Below are 26,015 nucleotides of genomic sequence, written 5' to 3'. Positions count from 1 at the left end.
TTGCTTCTCTCCACCCCAGCGCTTAATGCAGTGCCTGGCACATAAGTGGTTAACAAATACCATAATTACAATTATTATTTGAACTGTTAGTGGAGTAGTATTTACTGAGTCTTAAACTAAGCACTTGGGAAAGTGCAGTCAAGTAAGTAGACACAATCCCTTCCCTTGGTCATGGGATTTTTAACCTTGTGATGCCAGTCTTGGCTAACTTGGGTCCAATTGATCCTAAGGAACAAAAGTCATAAAATCCAGGCGTGTTCAAAGGACTGTGATCTCAGTTCTAATTCCTGGAGACTGAGTCATCAGTTGATCATTCACATTGCAGCACCCAAGGGTAAACAATTATTGATCTCAGATCCTCCAAATTTTATTGGAAGTTTCAGCAGATTCTCTGTTTTATATTAAGCCAGTCTTGTCCTTTCTTTTTTTTTTTAAAAAAAAAAAAGGTATTTCAGCACATCCACTCACAGTTGCTCTTGTTCCTTAATGGAAGTGAGCTACTGAAAGCAGGGAATGAAGTCTGAAAGACTCTTTTGTTGGGGGATTGGGATTATGAAAAAAAACAGTTGGTAAATAGGGTTGATTGAAAATGAGAAACTCCAGCTTCTGCTGTAGTCAGAATTAAAGCTTTTTGAGGGTAGATATCATGCGTTCTCCATAAAATATCTATAAAATATTCTGTAAAATAGAGTACAGTAAAAGGGACACAGAAAATACCCATTGATAATGGTATTGTTCCTGTAATAGCATAAATTTGTTGTATAATTATATTTCACTTTTGTTTAAGGTTCATACTTGATTCCAATTCCTGCATCGGAAGTGATGAGCTGTGCCCAACTAGGAAACGTTTGCCAAGGTAGGAGCCCATGCCATCTTTATGGTTTAACTTATTTGAATCTCAAGGCCTTCTTTGGTCTTCCCATGATGTTTTAAGGTTTTATTTTACATGCTTTTTTTGTGGGTTTTTTTATACTTTTAAAGCCAGAAACGAGGGTAAAAGGGAAGGAATTTCTTGAAATCTTCTCAGCTGTGTGGGTGTACTGTACTTACAGTTTGGAGAAAGAATGCATTCACACACTTGATGACCCAATTTCCATAAAGCACTTAATCCTTCCAATTTGAACAATGCATACTTATAAAAGAAGGGTAGATTGCATTTCTTCCTGTTTCTTTTTCTCCAGTATGTTACATATACCAACATAATTCCTGACACGTAGTGTTTTGCAAAATCATTCTTGTTTTAAAATCATGAACAAATGGTATAACATTATGAACAATTTGCAGAACTCAGCATGAGGAGTAATAATTGATTTAAAATAATTGCTATTAATAAAGTAATTGGTATTATGATTTGTGATAATTATGTCATTATAATTATTACATCTCTATCACTAAACTATCCATTATCTATATGTTGTAAATGGTGTCTATATACAATATAATATATAGATATAATTATCAGCATAGATGTGATTATTAAAATATGATCAAGTGATCCTACCTTATTTTGCCATTGCTGTTCATTTCTGGTAGATTCCCTTTCACTCTCAAATTGAATCAAAACTTGAATAGTGTACACTATGTCTTATTAATAATCATAGCCACTGGTGAAGTATAATCTATGAATAGAGGATGATAACTCTAGGATCAGGAGTTCTCTACTATGGGTAATTTTAAATGGACTAAAATAGAGACTGAAAACAGAGGTACCTCTGCATAGTGATTGTTGAGGAAAGGTAGGGGTTAGCTTCCTTCTCCCCTCTACAAAGATAAACATTGACCTAAACTTGCTAGGGTCAGACTGATGAAGCAGTGATTCTTGGACCCAAACCCCCAGGGGTTAAATGTAATACATCATCTGTACAGTGTTATGCAGAATATTGCCAAATTTAACACAAAAAAAGTGTTCAACATTGTTGTGCTGTCTATTATTGGAGATCATATTGCACATTTTCTTTAGTGGTATTAAACACCTTCTGTGTGTTAAACACTGCTGCAGGAGATAGATACAAGATAACTAGATCAGATATAGTCTCACTGTGTAACATGAGGGGTCTCTAAAAATAGTCTGCACAAAAAATATAAAAAAAACCCTCTTCTCTAGCTCACCCTATTTTATTTGATTTCCCTGTCATTTATTTTTATCATGCCACTGTTCCCCATATCACTAGGCCCAAAGATCAAAAGCATCTATCCACAGAAGCTTCCCATAAATAATGAAAGTGGATTAAAGTAGAAAAGAGAAGCAGATGGGTTAATTCATTTTAAACCACAATCTGGTCCTCATGAGGCCCACCATGATTTCTTTCAGTCTCCGTGAACGTGGGTCAAATTACTTTTCATGCCTTTCACAAGTATTCTGTCTATCTTTTAAGGAACAGTAACTCTGAATTTGGTATAATATTGGGAGTAAATTGATGAACTGTGCTTTCAATCTGGGAAGTTAGTATTGAGTGACAGAAGTAATTTTATTTACTTTGGAACAATTAGTACCCATTTCAATTTATGGCAATTGTTTATGAGACTGAAATATCATCACACTGACACTAATGATCCTGAAATTGTTTTTGGCCAACAGACCTCTCACAAGTTTGAGATTGTTATCTCCACGAGGGACAGGGACCGTATTTCATTCCCATTTTCCCCCAGTGTTTAGTACAGTGTTCTGCACACACAGTAAGCACTTAATAAATACTATTACTAGTATTTTCCTTTTATGCTGCAGAAATTCTTCTCAGAAGAGTTTTTTAGGAAATGTTTTTTAAAAAATCTATTTGCTAGGAATCCATCATTTCAGTCTTTCTTCCCTATTTTAGGAAATTAAAAATTTCTGCTCTCCCATAGTCTTGATTAATGGAACAGTATAGTTATAGTTCCCTCGAAATGAAAGACATCATTACTAGATGTCTGGAGTATCAGTGCTTGATATCAGACTGGAGAGAGAATCTTCAGACGCAATGTGACCCTGTCTTAATGTTACAGAGTGAAGGCAGGACTTTCAAGCTTTCATTTCCTCCAATTGTCCGCATTGGAGGGGCTTATCTTTGCCATCCAACACAACTGTGCTCCAGGGAACTCCAGGAGGAACAGAAAATTTTAGCTCTTTCTCTTTAAGTTTTGCTAAATTGTTATTGCTTTTGCAAGCCTCCTACTCCTTTCACATTAAGTCTTGTTAGCTTCCAGTAGTTCTACTGGAATTTAGCCCAGAAATGGACTCATGCAAACACGTCTTTTAAACTTATAGAATCTGTTAACTCCTTTTCTGTTGCAAAGGTTCCAACTGCCAGAGAAAACATTAGGCAACAATGAAATCTCCTACATATTATCATCACTGTCTTCCCCTGGCTCTTCTCTAAGTCATCATCTGTTTGCCATTATTGCTGATCATTGTCCTTTGATATCTTTCCACTACTCAACTCCCTTTCAGTTCTTCAATACACAAATTTGTAGTGTCAAAATGTTATAAGGCAAACCTATATAACAATTAGCAATCGGTTAAAAATCTGAAATAACTTTGTGACCAATTGCCAAGGCAAAATGGCCAAATGCCAAGATATGTGCTCTATCAATAATGCCACTTTTGTTGCAATGACTGACAGAATAATTCATTTTCCCATATTTACATAAATGGCCCAGGATTTGTGATTTGCTGACTTGCACATTCCTCAACACGTTTCCATGTTAAAAAAGAGGAAAAAATGGATCCCTTTATAAACAGTTTCACTAGACTTTTTGTGATAATGTAAGAAAATTGTATTAAAAGACAATCACTGCAGAAAATATATTTTCTTGATCATATATGCTATAAACAAATTTAAACAAAAAACATACATATTGCACTATGGCATGGTTTCTGTTATTCAAAGAGTCCCGCTGAAGGTAACTGAATCTTTTTGTCTCCATTATAAAGTTCTAGATGCAATCCTATTTTTAATTTTAATTCAGAGTAATCACTTTCAGATTCTTGTAGGATCTTTCCATATGCTCAGTTTGGGTTTGTACTCTGAGGACTTTCTGTACATATTTTTCAAGTGCTCCTTTGAAAATAAATCTCTTTCCAGATCTTTTGGGAACACATTTTCAAAGCTTCCCATGAGGTTTTAATCTAAATCTCAATAATGTGAGAAATATCACCAATGTAATGCTTTTAAAAATGTGTGCCTTGAAATTTTTGCATTTGGAAATGCTATCCAATGAGTAGTGCTTACTTAATTCAATTTTACATTTGTTTCTATTTTTTTCTTAATGCTCATTTTTCCCCCAAAGAAAAGAATGTAGTTTTTTTCTGCCCTCATATCTTTAGTTTGAATATGTCAGATCTTACAGTTTACTTTAGGATCATAGCCTCAATTTAATGATAATGGTATTAATAATAATGGTACTTGTTATTTGCTGAAAATAACTATACTGTACTAAGTGCAGGGGTAAATACAAGATAATCAAGTTGGACACAGTTCCTGTCCCACATGGGGCTCACAGACTAACTGGGAGGGAGTAGGATTTAATCCCCATTTTACTGATGAGGAAACTGAGGCACAGAAAAGTTAAGTGACTTTCCCTAGTTCACGCAACAGACAAGTGGCAGAGCCAGGATTATAACCTAGGTCCTCTGACACCCAGTCCTATGCTTTTTCCAGTAGTCTACACTGCTTCCGTTGGTATCAAATTTGTACCAAAGACCATGCGAAATAAGTCCTAACATGCATGCAGCTCACTATTTCATATGTGCCCCTTACAAACTTGGAGAGAGTATTCAGCAGGAAAGAGAGTGTACTATTAAATATTCAGCAGGAAATTGTTTCCATCTATTCCTTGCATGTTTTCATCCATATTCCTGTGTTGCTTATCCATTTTAACAACCCTGTTTTCCTGTAAGATTACATCTTTCTCATCTTTATTACCAGCAACTGTAAATTCTACTCCTACTACATCACCCACAGTCACAACTAACATGCCTGTTACTAACAGAATTGCTAATCGAAGGAATGGTAAGAAACCCCATTTCCTTTTTCTTTTGTTGTTTCTCAGTTAATTGCAAATATACTTTAGTAAGGAAACTCCAAACGTTGCATGCCGTTTAAAAATATTAACAAGTCTATATTAACTATAATCTGTAAGAGTTTGCAGGAGCACTAATATTGTGCTTAAAGATGAGATAAGCATATGGTGGTTCCTTAATAAACATAAAACAAGAAAGGGAGGAGTTTAGGATGGGAAACACCCAGGAGAGGAAAAGGTAAGTTAATACAGAAGGTTTTTTCAATATTGTCACTGCTCTCCCTTGGTCACCGTCAAACATCATTCAAACTAATGTGTATTGAAAATAATATCGTGTCTCCCTACCCCTTCTCATAGGTAGGTATATTGGAGGATACATTCATTTTTCACTTTCTGTGAGAAGTCACAAGACGACCAGACTTCTGCTCAGTGAAATCAAACACAAATGGAATTTATTGAGCACTTATGGTGTGCAGAGAACTGTACTAAGGGCTTAGGAGACGTCACTAGTGTTAGTACATGGGATTCCTGCCCTCTAGCAGTTTACAATCTAGTGAATATAATTTTCACAGTATTAACACTATTATTCTTATTTGAAGACCAAAAGTTTTGTTTAAAGTTAAACTAACAAGAAAAAAGCTTTTCAAAATTTGAAGTGAAGGAATTAATATTACAGAAACATTTCCTGAAAGAGTACTTTGAATAAGATTTTTGAACTATTTCTTTTTGGAAATTGTAGGGAACATTGATCCTGAAATCGTAAGCTTTAGTATCTAAATAATTATATCACCACAGATTTTCACTGGTAACTGGATAAAAAGCTTAAGCATTTTTATTTTTCACTGAAGTCCATTAAATGTATGTGCAACCATTTAGGGAGTTGAATTTGTATAAATAATTTTTATTCACACCCAGTGTGGCTTAAACATTCAGAGGACCTGGCCCACTTTCTTTATAACAAGGAGGCTTCTCTGCCTCTAACAACCAACCAACTCACAAAGGCAAAGATCCTGAGATATAAAGAATTAGAACAGTGGTTTTGCTTTCTTGGTATATGAAGATGACACTACTCACTCAGCTAATTATTTGGATGCAAGATCGAGGAAGACCTTAGGTGGAAAACCCAGAGAAAATAAACTCATATATCCTCTTTGTTTCTCTACCTGTGAGACTATGCCAACCACTACTGTAAGGATGTTTACCGGCATTTTTACAAACAAAATCATGCTATAAGTGCTTCAACCAACAGTTACAATCTATTTAGTCACTCTACTGATATCAAGAGATTTAGCACCAAAGCACTAACTCCAACAGTCCCCAAGAAATCAGCAATAACAGAAGATTCCAGTGGAAAGTTATGTGGACTATGGTCATTTGATAATTATTTCACTCTTCATATCAATATACAAAAGAATCTGTGACATTTTAATCACTAGAACTAACGCATCCTCTGTTGCGCAGGAAAGTATATAAATGTCCCAAGTCATTGACTTGAGGTAAAGTATGTCTTCTCAGATCATTTCTGACATTCTTGGAGAAGTCTTCATCATCTGTTTCCCCATATATTTTTGTCCACATAATCTCCACTGAAATTCTCAAAAGTCAGCAAATACTAGAATCTTAATCTAAAATGAGTTACCTGAAGAAAAAATGGAATATGTGTTCATTTTAATGAGCCAAAATGATAAAAAAAAATTTAGTTCAAAATTTTAAAAGCCTACAAATATTAGAATCTAGTGAATGCTACTTCACATGGTCTGACTCCTTTCAGAGCCCTTCTGGTTTACTGCTGAGAAAAAAGAGTGCAAACAGTCTACTGGGATATCCCACTGACACCTGAAACCTAAAGTGTCCGAAACAGAACTCCCCATATTCCCACCCAAACCCTGTCTTCCTCTTCACTTTCCCATCTCTGTAAGATAGCACCACCATTTTCCCTCACAAGCCTGTTACCTTGGTGTTGTCCTCGACTCATCTCTCTCATTCAACTCACATATTCAATCTTTGCCAAGTCTTGTCAGTTCCACCTTCCCAACATCACTAAAATCCACCATTTTCTCTCCAGACTGCTACCACATTAGTCCAAGCACTTATTTTATCCCAACTTGATTACTGCATCAGCCTCCTTGCTGACCTCCCTGCTTCCTGTCTCTCCCCACTCCAGTTCACTCTGCTGCCAGGATCATTTTTTTTTTTTTTTTTTTTACAAAACCATTCAGTGCATTTCTCCCCATTCCTTAAGAACCTCCAGTGGTTGCTCATCCATCTCCACATCAAACAGAAACTCCTTACCATCATCGGCTTAAAGCATTGAATCACCTTGCCCCCTCTTACCATACTTCCCCAATTTCCCACAACAACCCACACCACAAACTTTGCCCTTCTATTGCCAACCTATTCATTGAACTTCAATCCTGTCTATCTCACCACTGACCCTTTGTCCACATTCCTTCTCTAGCGTGATACTTTGAAATCTGACAGATATGAAGCTTCATCTCTCCAAATCTTTATTAAAAATACATCTTCAAGAGGCCTCCCCTGACTAAGCCCTCATTTCCACTCCTCTAGGATTTTCACCATTTTAGTCACCCTCCATCAGCCACATAGCACTTATGATCATAGCTGTAATTTAATTTTTTAATGGTATTTAAGTGCTTTACTAAGTGCCAAGCAATCTATTAAGTGCTGGAATAGATACAGTCTAATTAGGTTGGACACCATCTATGTCCCACGTGGCACTCACAGTTTTTATCCCCATTTTACAGATGAGACAACTCAGGCACAGATAAGTTAAGTGACTTGTCTGAGGTCAAGCAGCAGATAAGTAGTAGAGCCAGGATTAAAATCCAGGTCCTTCTGGCTCCCAGGCCTATGTTCTATTCACTAGACCATTCTGCTTTATTAATTGAATAAATAAATTTATATTAATGCCTGTTTCTCCCTCTCGATTGTAAACTCAGTGTGGGCAAGGAACATTTCTACCAACTTTACGTTACTGTATTCATTCATTCATTCAATCAATCAATAATATTTATTGAGTACTTACTGCGTGCAGAGCACTGTACTAAGCTCTTGGGAAGTACAAATCGGCAACATATAGAAATGGCCCCTACCCAACCAGGGGCTCACAGTCTACTGTATGCTCTGCACACAGTAAGTATTCAATAAATATGATTGATGATTGGAACACGTCTACTAACTCTATTATACTCTCCTAAGCAGTTAGCACAGTGCTCTGCATACAGTAAGCACTCAATAAATATGACTGATTGCTTGATTGAACAGTCCAACCTGTAATTTTTCTATCAAGAGCAGACAGAAGAAATGTCATAAGTCAAATGAGATCTTGATACCCCCTAAAAGAGATTAAATGTCAGAATTATGGTAATGTATGACCATTTCTCCCATTTTGTCAAACAAACTTCAAAGTTTATTTCTGGAAAAAGTGATCTGTTGCCATTTCTGCCTTTTACCAAATTGCCAAAAGAACAGTATAAAAATATTAGCAAATCTTGGAGAATAATTTTAATTCCAAGGTCTTTTCTAGACTGTGAGCCCATTGTTGGGTAGGTATTGTCTCTGTTGCTGAATTGTACTTTCCAAATGCTTAGTACACTGCTTTGCACACAGTAAGCGCTCAATAAATAAGATTGAATGAATTTTATTCCATTTCAGTATCTCAGTTACAAGTGTATTCATTTACATATAACTTTTGGATAAACTTGCCAGTATTAGTGAAATCAGTTTGACCATTCGAAACTATAGACCAGCTATAGTTTTATTAGCTATATTAGCTAATTATATTAATCTCCTATGCATTTAAATTTGGCTGCACGTGTTTGCAGTCATGAAGAAAGTACATTTCATTCATTTTTGATCCATATTTTTAATACAAATCCAGCCTTGCTTTTATCTCCTGGAAACTTGAAAACAGTTCATGTGCAGTACAAATGTTAATGACCAAAATTCAGCTTTGTATCATCCCATTGCATAGCCATGAAAATATTATAGGTCTTGTATATCCAGTTCTGTACCCTCCATAGAAGGCTAAAAAGGTAAAATGACTTAAATTACTAAAAAAATAACAATCTGCTGCTGAAGGCACTTTGGAGCATTTTGACATCTTTTATCAGATGGCTCAAATTTTAGCCACAAAGAAGGATGCTAGTCCTGAGATTTCAATTCTCCGAAAGTTAAATCCAGACGAAAATTAGAAGAATCATCCAGACAGGATATAGATATACATTCATGAGTCTTTGGTCAAGAAATGTCCGTTACTAATTCTAGATGAATAAATGCTGTTGATTGGTTATTGGACATTTTGCATCTTGTAAAAACCCCACAGACAGTGAAAGGAACTTGAATAGCTCATAATATAGAACTTTTGACTTCTGCCTATATTGGAGCCATTAGTCCTGTAAGTAAAAACTCATTAGACCCCACTATATCGCTGAAAGAAGTGCCATCAATCTGAATGTTTCTCAGAAAATCCTCTCCAACATCATATTATCAATCATCCATTTCCTTAAGTGAGAATCCTTCAACCAGCCTGTCTACTGGAATAAACCAAAGCACCAATACATATATACCACTTATTTTATTCATCACATTTTCAAAAATAATTTTATCATGCTTGTGAAATCCACTCACCTGGGTCACCCTGCAGACCTAAGATTGACTTTAGCATGTCATGCATCAAATTTGAATGCAGAAAAACCAGATCTGATTGAGATTGGGCATTTCCTAGATATAGATATAAAAATAGCTCTTTAAAGGTAGAAAAGTAGAAAAAGGTAGTATGCAGCGAGAGTGGATTTGTATTTTATGAACAGCCTAATTGTAGCCTTTAATCTTTGTTTTTGAATTCTCATTTTCCTACTGATTAACCAACAGAAACTCTGAGGCTATTATAATCTTCTTATATAGAAATATAATGGTTATTTGCCTGATATGCTTTTGTAATTTAAAAGATCATAAAATTAAGGGAGTAAAGGGAAATACATAAAATTTAAGAGACATATAAATTAGAAAAAAAAATCATCCTGTTGAAGTTCCTAAACCTTCATGGTAATCTGAAACTACCGTCAATCAATCAATGGTATTTATTGAGTGCTTACTGTGAGCAGAGCACTGTTCAATGTGCTTGGGAGAATAAAATACAGCAGAATTGGTAGATATTTTCCATGCATCCAAGAGGCTTACAATCTCAGGGGTGACAGACATGAAAATAAATAAATTACAGATATGTACATAAATGCTGTGGGACTAAAGGTGAGGTGACTATCAAGTGCTTAACAGGTATAGATCCCAGTGCATTGGCAACACAGAATGGGGAAGGAGTAGGGGAAAAGAAGGCTTATTAGGGGAAGGCCTCTTGGAGGAGATGTTATTTCAATAAGGTTTTAGAATTGGGGAGAGTGGTGGTCCATCATATATGAAGAGGAAGTGAGTTCCAGACCAGGAGGAGGATCTTGGCAAGGGGTCAGCATTGAGATGAGATGGAACTACGGTGAGTAAATTGGTATTATGAAGTGTGTGGACTAGACTGTAGTAGGAAAACAGTGAAGTAAAGTAGTAGGAGGAGTGCTTTAAAGGTAGGCATAAGGAGTTTCTGTTTGATGTGGAGGTGGATGGGAAATGCCTGGAGGTTCTTGAGGAATAGGGAGATGTGAATGAAGATAATTATGGTATTTGTTAATAATAATGATGGCATTTGTTAAGTGCTTAGTATCGGTGAAGCACTGTTCTAAGCGCTGGGGGGGATACAAGGTGATCAAGTTGTCCCACGAGGAGCTCACAGTCTTAATCCCCATTTTACAGATGAGGTAACTGAGACCCAGAGAAGTTAAGTGACTTGCCCAAAGTCACACAGCTGACAACTGGTGGAGCCGGCATTTGAACCCATGACCTCTGACTCCAAAGCCCGTGCTCTTTCCACTGAGCCATGCTGCTTCTCTGCTTAAGTCCTTACTATGTGCCAAACACTGTACTAAGAGTTGAGGTAGAGTCAAAGTAAATCAGGTTGGATACAGTCTCTGCTCTACATGGGAATTTTAGACTAAGTAGGAGAGAGTAGGATTTAATCCATATTTTACTTCTGGGAAACAGGCACAGAGAAGTTAAGTGGTTTGCCCAAGGTCACACAGCAGACAAGTAGCAGAGCCAGGATTAGAACCCCTGATCTCTGATTTCCAGTCCATGGTCTAAAACGATCAAGGCAGCAGAGTGAAATGTGGATTGGAGAAAGGAGAGGCAGGAGTCAGAGAGGTCAGCGAGGAGGCTAATGTAGTAGTCAATATGGGGTGTGGTTATATTGCACTCTCCAAAGCACTTAGTACAGTGCTTTGCACACAGCAAGTGCTAATAAACACAGCTGAATAAATGAAGTTGTGCTTGGATGAGCCCTTGAAAAATGCTGAAAAACTATTACAATCTCAGAAATGTTTCTAAAATGCTTTTTGCTCCACTCTGAATATTCTTTCCCATTCAGCTACACCCGTGATCACCTTCAGTAAAACAATTTAAGAAATTAAAAAGAGTTTTAAGTTTCACCAGAAATAGTGGTATCTCCGGAAAGTGGGTAGAAATATGCTTTACTAGCCTACTGAAAACAGGCGTTAGGTCTCCATCTAGTGATCATTTTAAACCTACATTTGGGATTAGTCAGTGCTTGAAATAAATGCTTGGATCCCACACTTTCTGGTTTTCTTGTCTGGTAATTCATTTGAAAATCGATGCTTTGAAGGGGTTCGGTATGTTTGAAGAAAGAGTCCAAATAAGGATATTTATTTTTCACAAAAGATGGTCTTGAACATTCGTTTTTATTCAACATTTTTTTAAAAAAATGCACATCTGGTTGCTCATTTAATCACTTCAGAATTTACGATGAGTTGAACAAGACGAAACAAGCTTGCCTTCAAAAGTTCAGTTCCATTCTTTAGCTCATTGTACCTTTCTATCCAAGTATATTATAATTAGTGGTGGCAATGGAATTATTTATGCTGGGAACTCTGACTCAGTTACTTCTATGAGCGTTGGTAGAATTTTACTGCTCTTGGTTACAGAAGCCCTCAGAACTCTTTTTTTTCTTTAAGGCTTCTCCTTCCCTACTCATTAATCAGTAATGGAAATGGGAAGGGATTTGTTTTCTTCATTGTTAAGAATTTTACTTTCAGTATTTTTAAAGGAAATCATGAGAAAACGTTTGGCAGATAATTGTTCAAACCTGATTAAAGTTGCTTCCATTCTTTTCCCTTATTACCTCCTAAAAAGTCCATCCTTCGTTTTGTACCTCAGGATGAAAATTTCAGTAGAATTGCACTGGGAAAACTCAGCCAGGTCTGCCTGGTGAGCAGCATTTTCTTTCAAAAGAGGAGAAGAAAAACCCCTAAACTTAATTACCTTAGGAGAAAAATTGCCTTTGTTTTCAAATTGACCCTTATTTTCCCCCTGCAGGTTTTCTTCTTCATGTGATAGGGACAAATCTGAAATTTCTTTGTCTCCCTTAGCCTTCTTTAGTAGCCTTAACCAAATATCTAAGACCTGAGTAACAGCTTTGGTGTTCTACAAATCAATCAATCAATCAGTCAAACAATTGTATTTATTGAGTACTTGTGTGCAGAAGAGTGCTTACTGTGTGCCAAGCACTGTACTAAGTGCTTGGGAGAATAAAACACAATATAACAGACTCACACCCTGCCCAAAATGAGTTTACAGTCTAGAAGGGGAGGCAGAAATTATAAAAAAATAAAGTGCTTTGGGGCTGGGGTGGAGAGAGGGTGATGAGTATTTTATCTCTTTTATCTTATCCTCTTATCTCTCTAGCCTTTCATGGGCTCCTCCTCTCCCTCCCATCCCCTTACTGTAGGGGTTCCTCAATGGTCAGTTCTTGGTCCCCTTCTGTTCTCCACCTATTATTCCCTTGGTGACCTCATTCGCTCACACGGCTTCAACTATCATCTCTGCGCTGATGACACCCAAATCTACATCTCCGCCCCTGCTCTCTCTCCCTCCCTCCAGGCTCATATCTTCTCCTGCCTTCAGGACATCTCCATCTGCATGTCTGCCTACCATCTAAAACTCAACATGTCCTAGACTGAGCTCCTTATACTCTCTCCCAAACCCTGTCCTCTCTGTGACTTTCCCATCACTGTAGACGACACTACCATCCTTCCCGTATCACAAGCCCGCAACCTTGGTGTCATTCTTGACTCTGCCCTTTCATTCACCCCACACATCCAATCCATCACCAAAACCTGCCAGTCTCACCTCCACAACATCACCAAGATCCGCCCTTTCCTCTCCATCCAAACCGCTACCTTGCTGGTTCAATCTTTTATCCTTTCCCCATTGGATTACTGCATCAGCCGTCTTTCTGATCTGTCTCTCCCTGCTTCAGTCTATATTTCACTCTGCTACCCCGATTATCTTTGTACAGAAATGCTCTGGGTATGTCACTCCCCTCCTCAAAAATCTCCAGTGGTTGCCTATCACCTTCAAATCAAGCAAAAACTCAGTCTCAGCTTCAAAGCTCTCCATCACCTCACCCCACCCCTTCCTTCCTCACCTCCCTTCTCTCCTTCTACAGCCTAGCCCCCCCACACACAGCTCCTCTGCCACTTACCTCTTCACCGGACCTGGTTCTCACCTGTCCCACCATCGACCCCTGGCCCATGTCCTACCTCTGGCCTGGAATGCCCTCCCTCCACACATCCACCAAACTAGCTCTCTTCTTTCCTTCAAAGCCATACTGAGAACTCACTTCCTCCAGGAGGCCTTCCCAGACTGATCCCCCCTCTTTTTCCCCTCCTCCCCTCCTCATTGCCCCCTCCCTCCCTCTACCCTACCCTCTTCCCCTTCCCACAGCACTCGTTTGTACATATTTATTTTATTAATGATGTGTATATAGCTAAAATTCTATTTATTCTGATGGTATTGATCCTCCCCTCCTCATTGCCCCCTCCCTCCCTCTACCCTAACCCCTTCTTTCTCCACAGCACTCGTTTGTACATATTTATTACTCTATTTTATTAATAATGTGTATATAGCTATAATTCTATTTATTCTGATGGTATTGACACCTGTCTACTTGTTCTGTGTTGTTGTCTGTCTCTTCTAGACTGTGAGCCCATTGTTGGGTAGGGACTGTCTCTATACGTTGCCAACTTGTACTTCCCAAGAGCTTAGTACAGTGCTCTGCACACAGTAAGCGCTAAATAAATACAGGGATTGAATGAAAGAATGAGTAAAAAGAGTGAGTCAGGGTGACACAAAAGGGAGTGGGAAAAGAGGAAATGAGGGTTTAAGGAAGGCATCTTGGAGGAGAGTGCATTCAATAAGGCTTTGAAAATGGAAGAGTAATTGTTTGATATGAAAAGGGAAGGTGTTTGAGGCCAATAGCAGTCAGTCAATCAGTCAGTTGTATTTATTGAGCACTTACTGTGTTCTGAGCACTGTACTAAGTACTTGGGAGAGTACAGTGTTTGGCACATAGTAAGCGCTTAACAAATATCCTCATTTTTTTTTTACAATATAACAATAAGCTTACACATTCCCTGCCCCATAGACAGAAGGTCGGTGGCAAGGTAGACAAGACTGAGGTACAGAGAATAGGTTAGTATTAGAGGAGGAAAGTGTGCATGCTGGGTTGTAGCAGGAGAGTGGTGAGGTGGGAGGGGCAAAGGTGATTGAGTGCTTTAAAGCCTATGGTAAGGAGTTTCTGTTTGATGCAGAGGTGGAGGAGCAACCACTGGAGGCTCTTGAAGAGTGGGAAACATGGACTGATTGTTTTTGGAGAAAACTGATCCAGGCAGCAAAATGAAGAATGGACTGGAAGGGGGAGAGACAGGAGGCTGGAAGGTCAGCAAGAAGGCAGATACAGTAATCAAGAAGGGATAGGATACAAGCCATGGGAGTAAATGAGTTCTCCAAGGGAGTGTTCGTAGATGGACAATAGATGGGGACCCAGAGCTGAACCTTGAAGGACACCCACAGTTAGGAGGTGGGAGCAGAGGAGGAGCCCACAAAAGAGGCTGAGAATGAGCAGCCAGAGAAATAGGAGACAACTAGAAGAGGACAGTGTCAGTGAAGTCAAAGTTGGATAATGTTTTCAGGAGATGGGGGTGGTCGGCAGTGTCAAAAGAAGCTGAGAGTCAAGAAGGATTAGGATGGAGTAAAGGCCATTGGTTTGGCAAGAAAGAGGACATTGGTGACCTTGGAGAGGACAGTTTCTGTGGCGTGAAGGAGGCAGAAGCCAGATTGAAGGGGGTCAAAGAGAGAATCGGAGGAGAGGAAGTTGAGACAGCTTGAATAGACAATTCACTTAGGGAGTTTGGAGAGGAATGGTTAGAGGGAGATGGGGTGATAACGAGGCAGTGCAGAGTCAAGGGGAGACATGGGCTTGTTTGAAAGCAGTGAGGAAGAAATCATTGAGTGAACATTTGAAGATGGCTGTTGGGGAGAGAAAAAGGGAGGGGGTAAGTGTTTTGTTAAGGTGCAAAGGAATGAGGTCAGATGTGCAGGTAGAAGGTGTGGTTATTGAGATAAGGTCGGAGATCTCTTGAGATACTGCTGGGAAATATGGGAGACTTGAAGAAGAAGCAGGAGGATGGAGGGACTGGAGAGGAACAGGGAAGATTTTAGGGAGATCAGGCCTGTTAGTTTCAATTTTCTCAATAAAGTAGGAAGCCAGGTCACTGGGACAAGAAGTTGGGGAGGCAGAAGGATAGGATGTTTGAGGAGGGAGTTGAAACAACTGGAGAGGGCAATGGGCATAAAGATGGAGAAATAATTTTGCTGGGCAAAGGAGATGGTAGAGTTAAAGCACACAAGAATGAACTTGAGGTGGATGAGGTTGGCCAGATATCTAGATTTCTGCCAGCAGCGCTCTATGGCTCTTGCACAGGAGCAAAGGATACAGAATATGGAGGTGATCCAGGGCTATGCATTAGTGGTGTGAAATCAACAAAGGGATAGGGGAGTGAGAGAGTTCAATTTGGTCATCAAGCCAAGATGGTTTGGGTAAGGAGGATAAATAGGGCATGATGACTTGAGGAAATTAGATGAAGTCAAAAGGTCAGTGGTCTCTGAGAGAACAGGTCAGTTTTGTGGGGAGGAGGTGTCTGGAAGAGAAGGCAGGTGAGGACGTTGTAGTCAAAGGGATTTCAGAGTTAATGAAGGTAAAGATTGTACAGTGACTAGAGATGATGAGATCAAGTGTGTGTCTAAATTAATGAGTGGGAGAACTGGGGTACAGCAGGAACTCAGTGGATTTGAGAAGTGTTAGAAAGTGGGTAGCAGAAGGGTCGTCAGGAACATCTATGTGGATATTGAAGTCCCCAAGGATCAATGTAGGGATGGAGAAAGAGAGAAGGAATGTGAGAAATGGATTAAAATAGTTCAGAAAATTGGAGGTGGGTCATGGGGGATGTTAGCTGACCATGACTAGTATCTGGAAAGGGTGGTAGAAGCTGATGATATGGGCTTCAAAGGAAGGGAAAGAGAGGAATGGGGGAGGTGGAATACTGTGAAAGCAGCATTGGGGAGCGAGAAGGAACCCAACTATTCCAAAATGCAAGTTTTGGTAGAGGAATGGAGTGTGTTCAGTACTCTTAATAGATTTTAAACTTAAATTTTATGTTGCTAAACATTTCCGTGATCCACATGCTAACATTATTTGAAGATGATTGATTTCAAATATTTTCATTTACATATTTGCTATTTTATATATTTTAATGTCAATTATCTTGTTTCTTTTTCTCTTCACTGATTTTTATTGACTTCTTGGTATGGTGAGTTAGTTCCTAAAGGAAGAGAGCTTGAAGTGAAACTCACAGATCAATCTTAAAGGCTTTGCATCCCAAAACATTTAGAATTTTTTATAGTGAAAAGGATGAAAAGATTGATGATGCTGATAAAAATTTATTTTCAAAAGAAAGCAATCGGATTCTGAAATTATTTTAGCTAGTGTTTTTCACTGAACAATCCCAGTCGAGAACTATATTGCTAAAGAATGCTAAAAAGCTGCCCAGTAGATTCTAAAGGTTAAAGTTTATCTGGTGGCACAGTGGAGTATATGGCTGCTTTGGGACTTCTCTATAGCTCAATATTTACAACATGGTCTATGAAAAATAGTTTAATATTTCTAAAAGTGATATGGCATATGAGGCGCTAAATGTTGTTTTTGATGTATAGATGGAGTATTTTACCGGATTTCCATCATTGTTCATAATATGCTACGTGAATCAGAGGTAAAAGTACAGGCCAAAGTTGCAGAATGGGTAAGTGAGAACTTTTGTTTCTTCTTATAGAGACTAGCAATTTGACCAACACAAGATACCCTATGCTTGTAAGAAAAGCAGCATGGTGTAGTGCATAGAGCACAGGGCTGGGTGTCAAAAGGTCATGACTTCTTCCACTGTTTGTACCTAATCAATCAGTCCTATTTTGTTGAGTGATCACTATGTGCAGAGCACCGTACTAAGCACTTGGGAGAGCACAATATAACAGAGTTGGTAGACACGTTCCCTGCCTACAACGAGCTTATCTGTAATGGCATCTGCTAGAAAGCATTTTTAAAAATGTGAGCTACTCACAGGGTCAGTTTAAAGTTTCATTTGTCCCAGGCAGGAGAACTAGAAGATTTCTTTAAAGGTGATGCCTATGGAGGTGATGGTTGAGGGGAAAAATCACGAGAGAAGCAGCATGCCCTAGTGGCTAGAGCCTGGGCCCGGGAGTCAGAAGGACCTGGGTTCTATAATAATAATCATAATAATGACATTTATTAAGCACTTACTATGTGCAAAGCACTGTTCTAAGCGCAGGAGAGGTTACAAGGTAATCACGTTGTCCCATGGGGGGCTCACAGTCTTAATTTCCATTTTACAGATGAGGTAACTGAGGCCCAGAGACGTTAAATGACATGTCCAAAGTCACACAGCTGACGATTGGCAGAGCCGGGATTTGAACCCATGACCTCTTACTCCCAAGCCTGAGCTCTTTCCACTGAGCCACGCTGCTTCTATCTGGGGAAGCAGCATGGCTTAGTGAAAGGAACATGGGGTTGGGAGTCAGAGGTCTTGCGTTCTAATCCCGGCCCCACCACTTGTCAGCTGTGTGACTTTGGGCAACTCACCTGACTTCTCTGTGCCTCAGTTACCTCATCTGTATAAGGGGGATTAAGACTGTGAGCCCCACGTGGGACAACCTGATAACCTTGTATCTCCCCCAGCCCTTAGAACAGTGCTTGGCACATAGTAAGTGCTTAACAACTATGTTCATTCATTCATTCAATCGTATTTATTGAGCACTTACTGTGTGCAGAGCACTGTACTAAGCGCTTGGGAAGTACAAGTTGGCAACATATAGAGACGGTCCCTACCCAACAGCGGGCTCACGTCTATTCTATTCAACACTAGTGGATGAAGAACAAATGATTTTACTTGAAACAAATAAAAAGTTTAAGTATTATATTAAATTCAGTTAAGCATCCCATTTTAAAAATTTCACGTAGACTAACAAAAGGCTGGAATCTCTTTCCTAATTGTCAGTCTCCAGTCTTTTAATAGGACAGCATTTAGTGAAAGACCATTCACTTTTCAGGTTACCCGTCAGCAGCATTTCTTCTTATTTGCTTAAATTCCAGAAACGTTTTAAAGAAACAAATTCTTTATTATTTTCATTCTCTAGCAGCCCACGTCCAGTTAGTCACCCTGGAAACTCATTCCTCTGACTGCTGCTTTGAGCATCATTGTTTAAGAATAATATTTTTTCACATTGTAATTCAATTTTACAGTTGGGACTGTAACCAACACACAACTATGTGGGAACCCTGTTGGCTTTTTTTTTCATTTACAGCATGCATTCTTTTAAGAAATCGTCATAATCCTCACCATAATCAGATCTTTTTTTATTTGGGTCCACCTGCTTTGAGTAGAGGGTAGCTGCACTAATAATACAAATAAAGCAAATCTGAATACTTTGTTGAAAAGTTGCTATTTTAAAACAGTCATTAGCATAGATCAAACTGTAGAGGGAAATAGTATCAGATGTTAAAACTGATAAATTGCAGAAGGAAAAAAACATAATAAGTATGGTAATTGTTTAGACTTACCAAGCAGTACCAAGTGGTGTACTAAGCACCGGGGTAAATACAAGATATTCAGGTTTGACACAGTCCCTGTCCCACATGAGGCATACAGTCTAAGTAGGAAGGAGTAGGATTTAATCTCCATTTTACAGATGACAGATTTTACAGCACTCCCCCTTCTAGACTGTGACCCACTGTTGGGTAGGGACCGTCTCTGTGTTGCCAACTTGTACTTCCCAAGCGCTTAGTACAGTGCTCTGCACACAGTAAGTGCTCAATAAATGTGATTGATTGATTGATGAGGAAACTGAGCCACAGATAAGTGACTGAGGTACTACAGCAGACAAATAGTGGAGCTAGGATTAGAAACAGGTCCTTTGACTTTCAGACCCATGCTTTTTCTCTAGGCCATGCTCCTTCCCAGAACTACTTAGATTGATCCTGGTATAAAAGAAGTTTCCTTTAGGTGGAATTATATAGATCAAAGGAATGGTAAGTTTTTCTTGAAAACAAGGGCATCAGATTACCATTTCAAGCTTAATTACTTTCTCTAATGGTTTGACAGCTGGAGATTGAGAAGGAGGAGAAGAGTGTAAACTGTAGATTGTAAGCTTTCTGCAGACAGGAGGGATCACATCTACCAACTGTATTGTGCTTTCCTGAACACTTAGTTTTGTTTATGTTTTGGTATTTGACAAGTGCTTACTATGTGCTAGGCAGTATACTAAGTGCTTGGGTAGGTGTAAACTAATCAGATTGGACACAGTCCCTGTCCCTTATAGGGCTCACAATGTTAACCCTCATTTTACAGATAAGGTAACGTAACAGGCACAGAGAAGTTAAGTGACTTAACCAAGGTCACACAGCAGACAAGTGGTGGATCCAGGATGAGAATCCAGGTCCTCTGACTCCCAATTCATCCTCTATCCACTAGGCCATGCTGTTTCTCATTGCTCTTAGTACAGTGCTCTGCATACAGCAAGTGCTCAATAATTACCTGTCAGTGAGTGAGTCCTTAATGTCCTCTTTGTTCTGAGACATCTGAACTACAAATCCAATAATGCTGGAGGATCTGCCTGAGTCCTTATGGAGTACATTCCAGTTTATATATGGAAGTCCACAATCTTTAAGTGAGCAAGAGGAGTTGGAGGATAGAGTAGTAATCATAATAATAACTGTGGTATTTAAATGTTTACTATATGCCAAGCAGTGTATTAAGCACTGAGCTAGTTAAACAGATCTAACACAGTCCAATGTCAATCAGGACTCAGAGTCTAAAGGAGAGGGAGAACAGAAGTTTAATTCCCACTTTACTGATGAGGGAACTAGGCCACAGAAAAGTTAAGAGAAGCATCGTGGCTCAGTGGAAAGAGCACAGGTGGGTTCTAATCCTGGCTCTGCCACATGTCTGCTCTGTGACTTTTGGCAAGTCACTTAACTTTCTGAGCTTCAGTTACCTCATCTGTAAAATGTGGATTAAGACTGTGAGACCCCTGTGAGACAACCTGATCACCTTGTATCCCCCCCCAAGTGCTTCGCATATAGTAAGTGCTTAACAAATGCCATCATCATCATCATCAATCGTATTTATTGAGTGCTTACTGTGTGCAGAGCACTGTACTAAGTGCTTGGGAAGTACAAATTGGCAACATATAGAGACAGTCCTTACCCAACAGTGGGCTCACAGTCTAAAAGGGGGAGACAGAGAACAAAACCAAACATACTAACAAAATGAAATAAATAGAATAGATATGTACAAGTAAAATAAATAAATAAATAAATAGAGCAATAAATATGTACAAACATATATACAGGTGCTGTGGGGAAGGGAAGGAGGTAAGATAGGGGGATGGAGAGGGGGACGAGGGGGAGAGGAAGGAAGGGGCTCAGTCTGGGAAGGCCTCCTGGAGGAGGTGAGCTCTCAGTAGGGCCTTGAAGGGAGGAAGAGAGCTAGCTTGGCGGATGGGCATCATTGCCATCATTATTATTTAAGTGACTTGCCCAAAGTTATGCAGCAGGCAACTGGAAGAATTGAAATTAGTCCAGATTCCTTGACTCCCAGCCCCATGCTCTTTCCTCTGGGACTCTATTTTTTTTTTTTTATTAATGGCAATTGTTAACCGCTTACTATGCATCAAGCACTGTTGATGATGATGATGGTATTTGTTAAGCACTTACTATGTGCCAAGCACTGTTGTAAGCACTGGGGTAGATACAAGGTTATCAGGCTGTCCCACATGGGGCTCACCATCTTAATCCCCCTTTTACAGATGAGGTAACTGAGGCACAGAGAAGTTAAGTGACTTGCCCAAAGTCACACAGCTGATAAGTGGCAGAGGCAGGATTAGAACTCATGACCTCTGACTCCCAAGCCCAGGCTCTTGCCACTAAACCATGCTGCTTCCCGCTAAACCACACTGTTCTAAGTGCTTCTAAACTGTAAGCAGTTTAATACATGAAGTTTCTATGGGTGTTTTCAGAGTGAAAGATTAAAACTTTGCAAAATGAAAAACTTCTGATAATAGTTTCTTTTCCCTCAAAAGCCATATATGTAATCCTGTGAATATCCTTGGTTGTGTTTTTCAGCTCAACTCAACTTTACAAAATTGGAATTATACTGTCTATGTGGTCAATATCAGGTAAATGCTGGAGTTGAGAAACAGGAAATTGAAAAAGCAACATGTCTAAGCCTCTTGCAAGATATGCTGCATTCTAATTGCTATTTATATTTATTTCTATTTAAAGTCTTCAGACAAGCACTGGGGAGGAGAAAACAAAAGTCAAAAGAAATGTCGACAGTGATCAGAGGTAATATTCTCGGGCATAATGAATAAGAGGCAAAGTATCCCATTCAAGGTGGCAATCACCATTTGGAGGGGGAATTCTATTCTAATGATGACATGGCGATATCTTAGAGTTAGTAATTAGTGCTTTAATTGTTCAATGATTTGTATTGAGCGCTTAATGGGTGCAGACCATTACTAAGGGCTTGGGGGAGTACAATATAACAGAGTTGGCAGGCACGTTACCTGCCCAAAAGGAGCTTACAGTCTATGGAAAGCCCTTAAGATCAGGGGTCATAGTAGTTCTTCTACACAACTTCCCACTCTGCTTTGAAACAAGCTTTCCAGCTTAGAACAGGGAGAATTGAGGGCACATTCTGAAAACTTGATTTCTACAATTTATTTTGGCAACTTCAAACATATGTACCAGATATAGTTGTATACCCAACCTGTCACTCATAACAGAACTGACCCTATTTTTTCTGACTACCTTTTTTAAATTTTAAAAGATCAGAAAAACATGTAATCAGGAATAAACTTGGAAATAAAGGCTAAAAATAATCTATTATTCGTTTTTGAAATGCTCTATTTTTGAAGTAGTTAGGTGTTGAATTCTATTGCATTTTGTGCCTTGGATCAAGGAGCTGAAGAGAATACAGTGTTCCTAATCAGAACAAAAAGGGGAAGAGAAAGCAAATTTTATGAGATAAGTTTAGATTCATTCTTCCAAAGCACTTTATCCCTGATTCTTGCTATATGTTGCATCCCTAATCTAGTAATAGAGTCCAGCTCAGTACATTTAATTTGGGACAAATATCTGAATGAATACCGAGAACCTAAATACCCATAAAAAATAAAAGAAATTCTAAGAACCCTGTGAGGATATATAAAACTAACAGAAAAATGTAACTTCATAAAATACATAGTGATATTGACTAGTCACCAGAACAGGGATTCCCAAAGTTTCCATCCATAAAGTCTCTCATTAGGGATGGGGGAGACAAAATACCCCCATAAAATCAGCCATGATTATAACATAACTTTATAAATTAGTTATCAGTAAAAGTTCACTCTTTGCAAAATCGTGATCCAAGGTTAGAGTCCTTTTATTGGATAACTTTTATGTATGAAATTGCTTAGCTGCAAGGTCTTTTAAAGTTCAAGTTTTTGGTTTAGGTGATAACCAACAGAAGATTCTGAGAACTGTGTGAAACTGGCATTCATTATCTGGTAACAGCTTCAAATTACGAAGTATATGACCTTTTCATTTTTTGGACAGCAATGTAGAAATTACTCCACTTACCTCAAATTTTATTTTTATTATCAAGAAAGCAACTCTGCAGGTCCCTATACCAAGCACTGATAAACTTAGGGTAAATAAGTGTGGTAATTGATGAAAAGACCCTATGACTGGATACTTGTGCACTTTAAACATCATTTTATGTCTGTTTTACGTGCACTATCACATTATCCAGAAAATGGTATCTCAGCAACCACCTCTCCTTTTCCATATCAAAGGTCTTGCGTTTTTAATCTAGAGTAGCAGTATGGAGTTTTAAGGAAAAACTGACATCCTTCCAGAAAAATAAATGCACGTTTAAAAAACTGTGTACAATGACCCAGATGGCATATGGACTATGTTTTGAGGAGCCCTGTGATTGGAGCAACTAAAGCAGGATGGGGTTAATTTAAGACGACTCAGGAGACATGGAATTTTAAGAGTTTTCAGGAAAAAAAGGATCAGCACCTGCAGTGGCACAGAGGGAGTTGAATATCCAGCTTGGTCCATAGCATCTGTCTTCCATTATAAGGCTCTCAGTGCAACCAAGAACAAAGGTCAAAAATTCAAGTGCTTCACCCCTTTTTTTATATGAGTTCTCATGAATGACTAGGAGAGTATAATTAGACATTTCTTTCTGGTTCAACCTGCACCACGAGTCCATCAGACCTCTTAGATCTGAAAGCCCAAGACTCGTCTTTGGCTCCAAATTATATTCTGCCAATTCACAAGATCCTCCCACATTATTCACTGCCTCATTGAATGTTCATATGTGATCCCTTTGTACTTTCTTAGTCTTTTCCAGGTGCCACATATGTCTTTTCTCTTTTCCTACTTGCTTGTGGCTTATTCTGAAGTTTCTTAAACTACTCCTATCACTTTCACACAAACTTCTTTACCCTCATCTGCCTTTCCATTTGCATTGTATTAAATAATATAGAAGAAGCTGTGTAGAATGCTACTATAGTTCAACTAGGGTTGAAACCAGAAATACATAAAACAGGAGCAGCCGAAACAGATTTATTCAGAACAACAGAGTGGACCTTGGAAACATGAGGTAGGATCTCAAATTTTAGATTTTCTTTCTATTGAAATGTTGTTGACTATGTAGAGGTATTAAGTGCTTAGTACAGTGCTCTACACACAGTAGGCGCTCAATAAATATGATTGAATGAAGTAGGTTACTCCCAGTCTATTTTAATTTTCAAGTTGGGAAAAATTACTTCAGATGAAGAAAATCTTAACCCTCCAAATTTTGATTTGCTCTGGATTTGACATCATGAATTGAACAATACGTAATGCAAACATGAACAATTTTGGCTCAGGAACTGGATTGATATGATATCTTGAAGTACGTATAGTTATCAGTGCCTGGAGAGTGTAATTTGGTACACAGGAAACAGATTTGGGAGACAACGCTCTCTAGATGATTCTGTTTAGAAGACACATTTTAATAAAATTTCAGTGTTTTATTATTCTCATCTATACAAACTCTTTATACATTAAACGGGATCATTCTAAGGTTAAAGTTCCTTCCAAAGTGGATTGATATTTAGTTTATGGAATGTTTGTCCTTGATACCTGGCACAAACACTCAGAGGAAAGCAATCTGAAAACTTTTCACTTAATTTCTACACAAACGCAGCATAAAGCCACAGAGATCCTTCTACACTTTAATTAAAGGCTGGTAGGGAGGCATAGATCTCTTATATAGAATGCTATTATTGCTACCTTGGCTTAGAACAGTCTTGCTGTTTTCAGTGGTGGGGATCAAATGATTAATGTTGGGTAACATAATTGGAAAAATGGTAGCATCTAAGTAAATAGCATTATCCTCCATACTTGATGATTAGAGGGCAGGTCAATGTCATTGAAAAATCTAAAACTTTCTGACAAATATTTTTTTCTTAAACTTCATTGAAACCCATTCTCAGTCTAGTGTTTATAATCCCTAACAGTGCTATGTATGCTATTTTCATCACAGGTAATAACTGTAATAGGAGGTTCTTCATGATGTGTGATGTATTTGAGTTCTTTCTTTTATGATCTGCTCCATTGAATATCCCCTTCAATTTTACTGGATATCTTCAGAATTACTTTCCTGTTCAGTGTGCCAAGTGCCTTTATCTGTTTCTAGTCATTCTATTCTGTGACTGGTGTTCACAGGCTAATGTTCTCTGTATTTACATACCACAAATAGTGCTAATGCCTGCTAGTTATGTTTCTACTGCCTCTGGTAGAGTTTCTTCAACTCCCTCCCATATCCCTAAAGTTAGGGGTTGGGCTGGGGTGAAGAAAAGATGGGTTATAATGAAGTTGCAAGGGACAATTCAATCTCTGCCTTCACTCTCCAGTTTTGATATCTTCTTTTTAGTCCCTAAGTCTTTTGAAAGTATTTCTCTAGTTAATATGATTTTGAGCACCATGTGAGTCAGGAACTGTTTCTGCCTGAAATAACTTGTTTCTACCCCAGTGCTTAGTACAGTGCTGAGAACATAGTAATTGCTTAACAAATCATTATTTAGTATTATTTTTTAGTCAGCTCCATTTCCCTACTTGTATTACTCGAGGACCATCCTTAGATTGTTCTCTTCTCATATATTGCCTGGTAGATTTGTCTTCTCCTTTACTTGCGGGGTACATTTAGGAACACACAGTAAGCTAAAATAGGAATGAATGAATGAATGTACCTATATGCGGTGGGGAGAGAGGCAGGGCTGCAGTGCAGGGAGCTGTATTGTCAAGTTCATTCTCTTCCTTAATTCTGTCCTCTGGTAAGGCAGTGACTGGGGGTGCTGAGGCAGAAAGCTGCAAACGGAGGCAGAATAGAGAACTGATGATTCTTCTTTGCAGTTGGTGCAAAATCTCC

The 26,015-nt window shown here is 38.7% G+C and overlaps 1 protein-coding gene across 5 annotated transcripts in view; it reads left to right on the top strand.

The window, feature by feature from the left end:
• Positions 1–26,015, top strand: part of ADGRG6 (adhesion G protein-coupled receptor G6) — a 180,876-nt gene that overhangs the window by 111,192 nt on the left and 43,669 nt on the right. For 3 of the 5 annotated variants that reach the window (XM_038766792.1, XM_038766789.1, XM_038766791.1), the window contains 5 exons: positions 788–856; positions 4,905–4,988; positions 17,191–17,276; positions 21,671–21,723; positions 21,830–21,892. In XM_038766792.1, the coding sequence (XP_038622720.1) occupies positions 788–856; positions 4,905–4,988; positions 17,191–17,276; positions 21,671–21,723; positions 21,830–21,892 (355 nt within the window). The remainder of the gene's footprint in view (positions 1–787; positions 857–4,904; positions 4,989–17,190; positions 17,277–21,670; positions 21,724–21,829; positions 21,893–26,015) is intronic. The other 2 variants (XM_038766793.1, XM_038766790.1) reach the window with 1 other exon arrangement.

The sequence above is a fragment of the Tachyglossus aculeatus genome, chromosome 2, assembly GCF_015852505.1.
Source record: "Tachyglossus aculeatus isolate mTacAcu1 chromosome 2, mTacAcu1.pri, whole genome shotgun sequence".
Lineage (NCBI taxonomy): Eukaryota > Metazoa > Chordata > Mammalia > Monotremata > Tachyglossidae > Tachyglossus > Tachyglossus aculeatus.
This window is presented reverse-complemented; position numbering and strand designations above follow the sequence as displayed.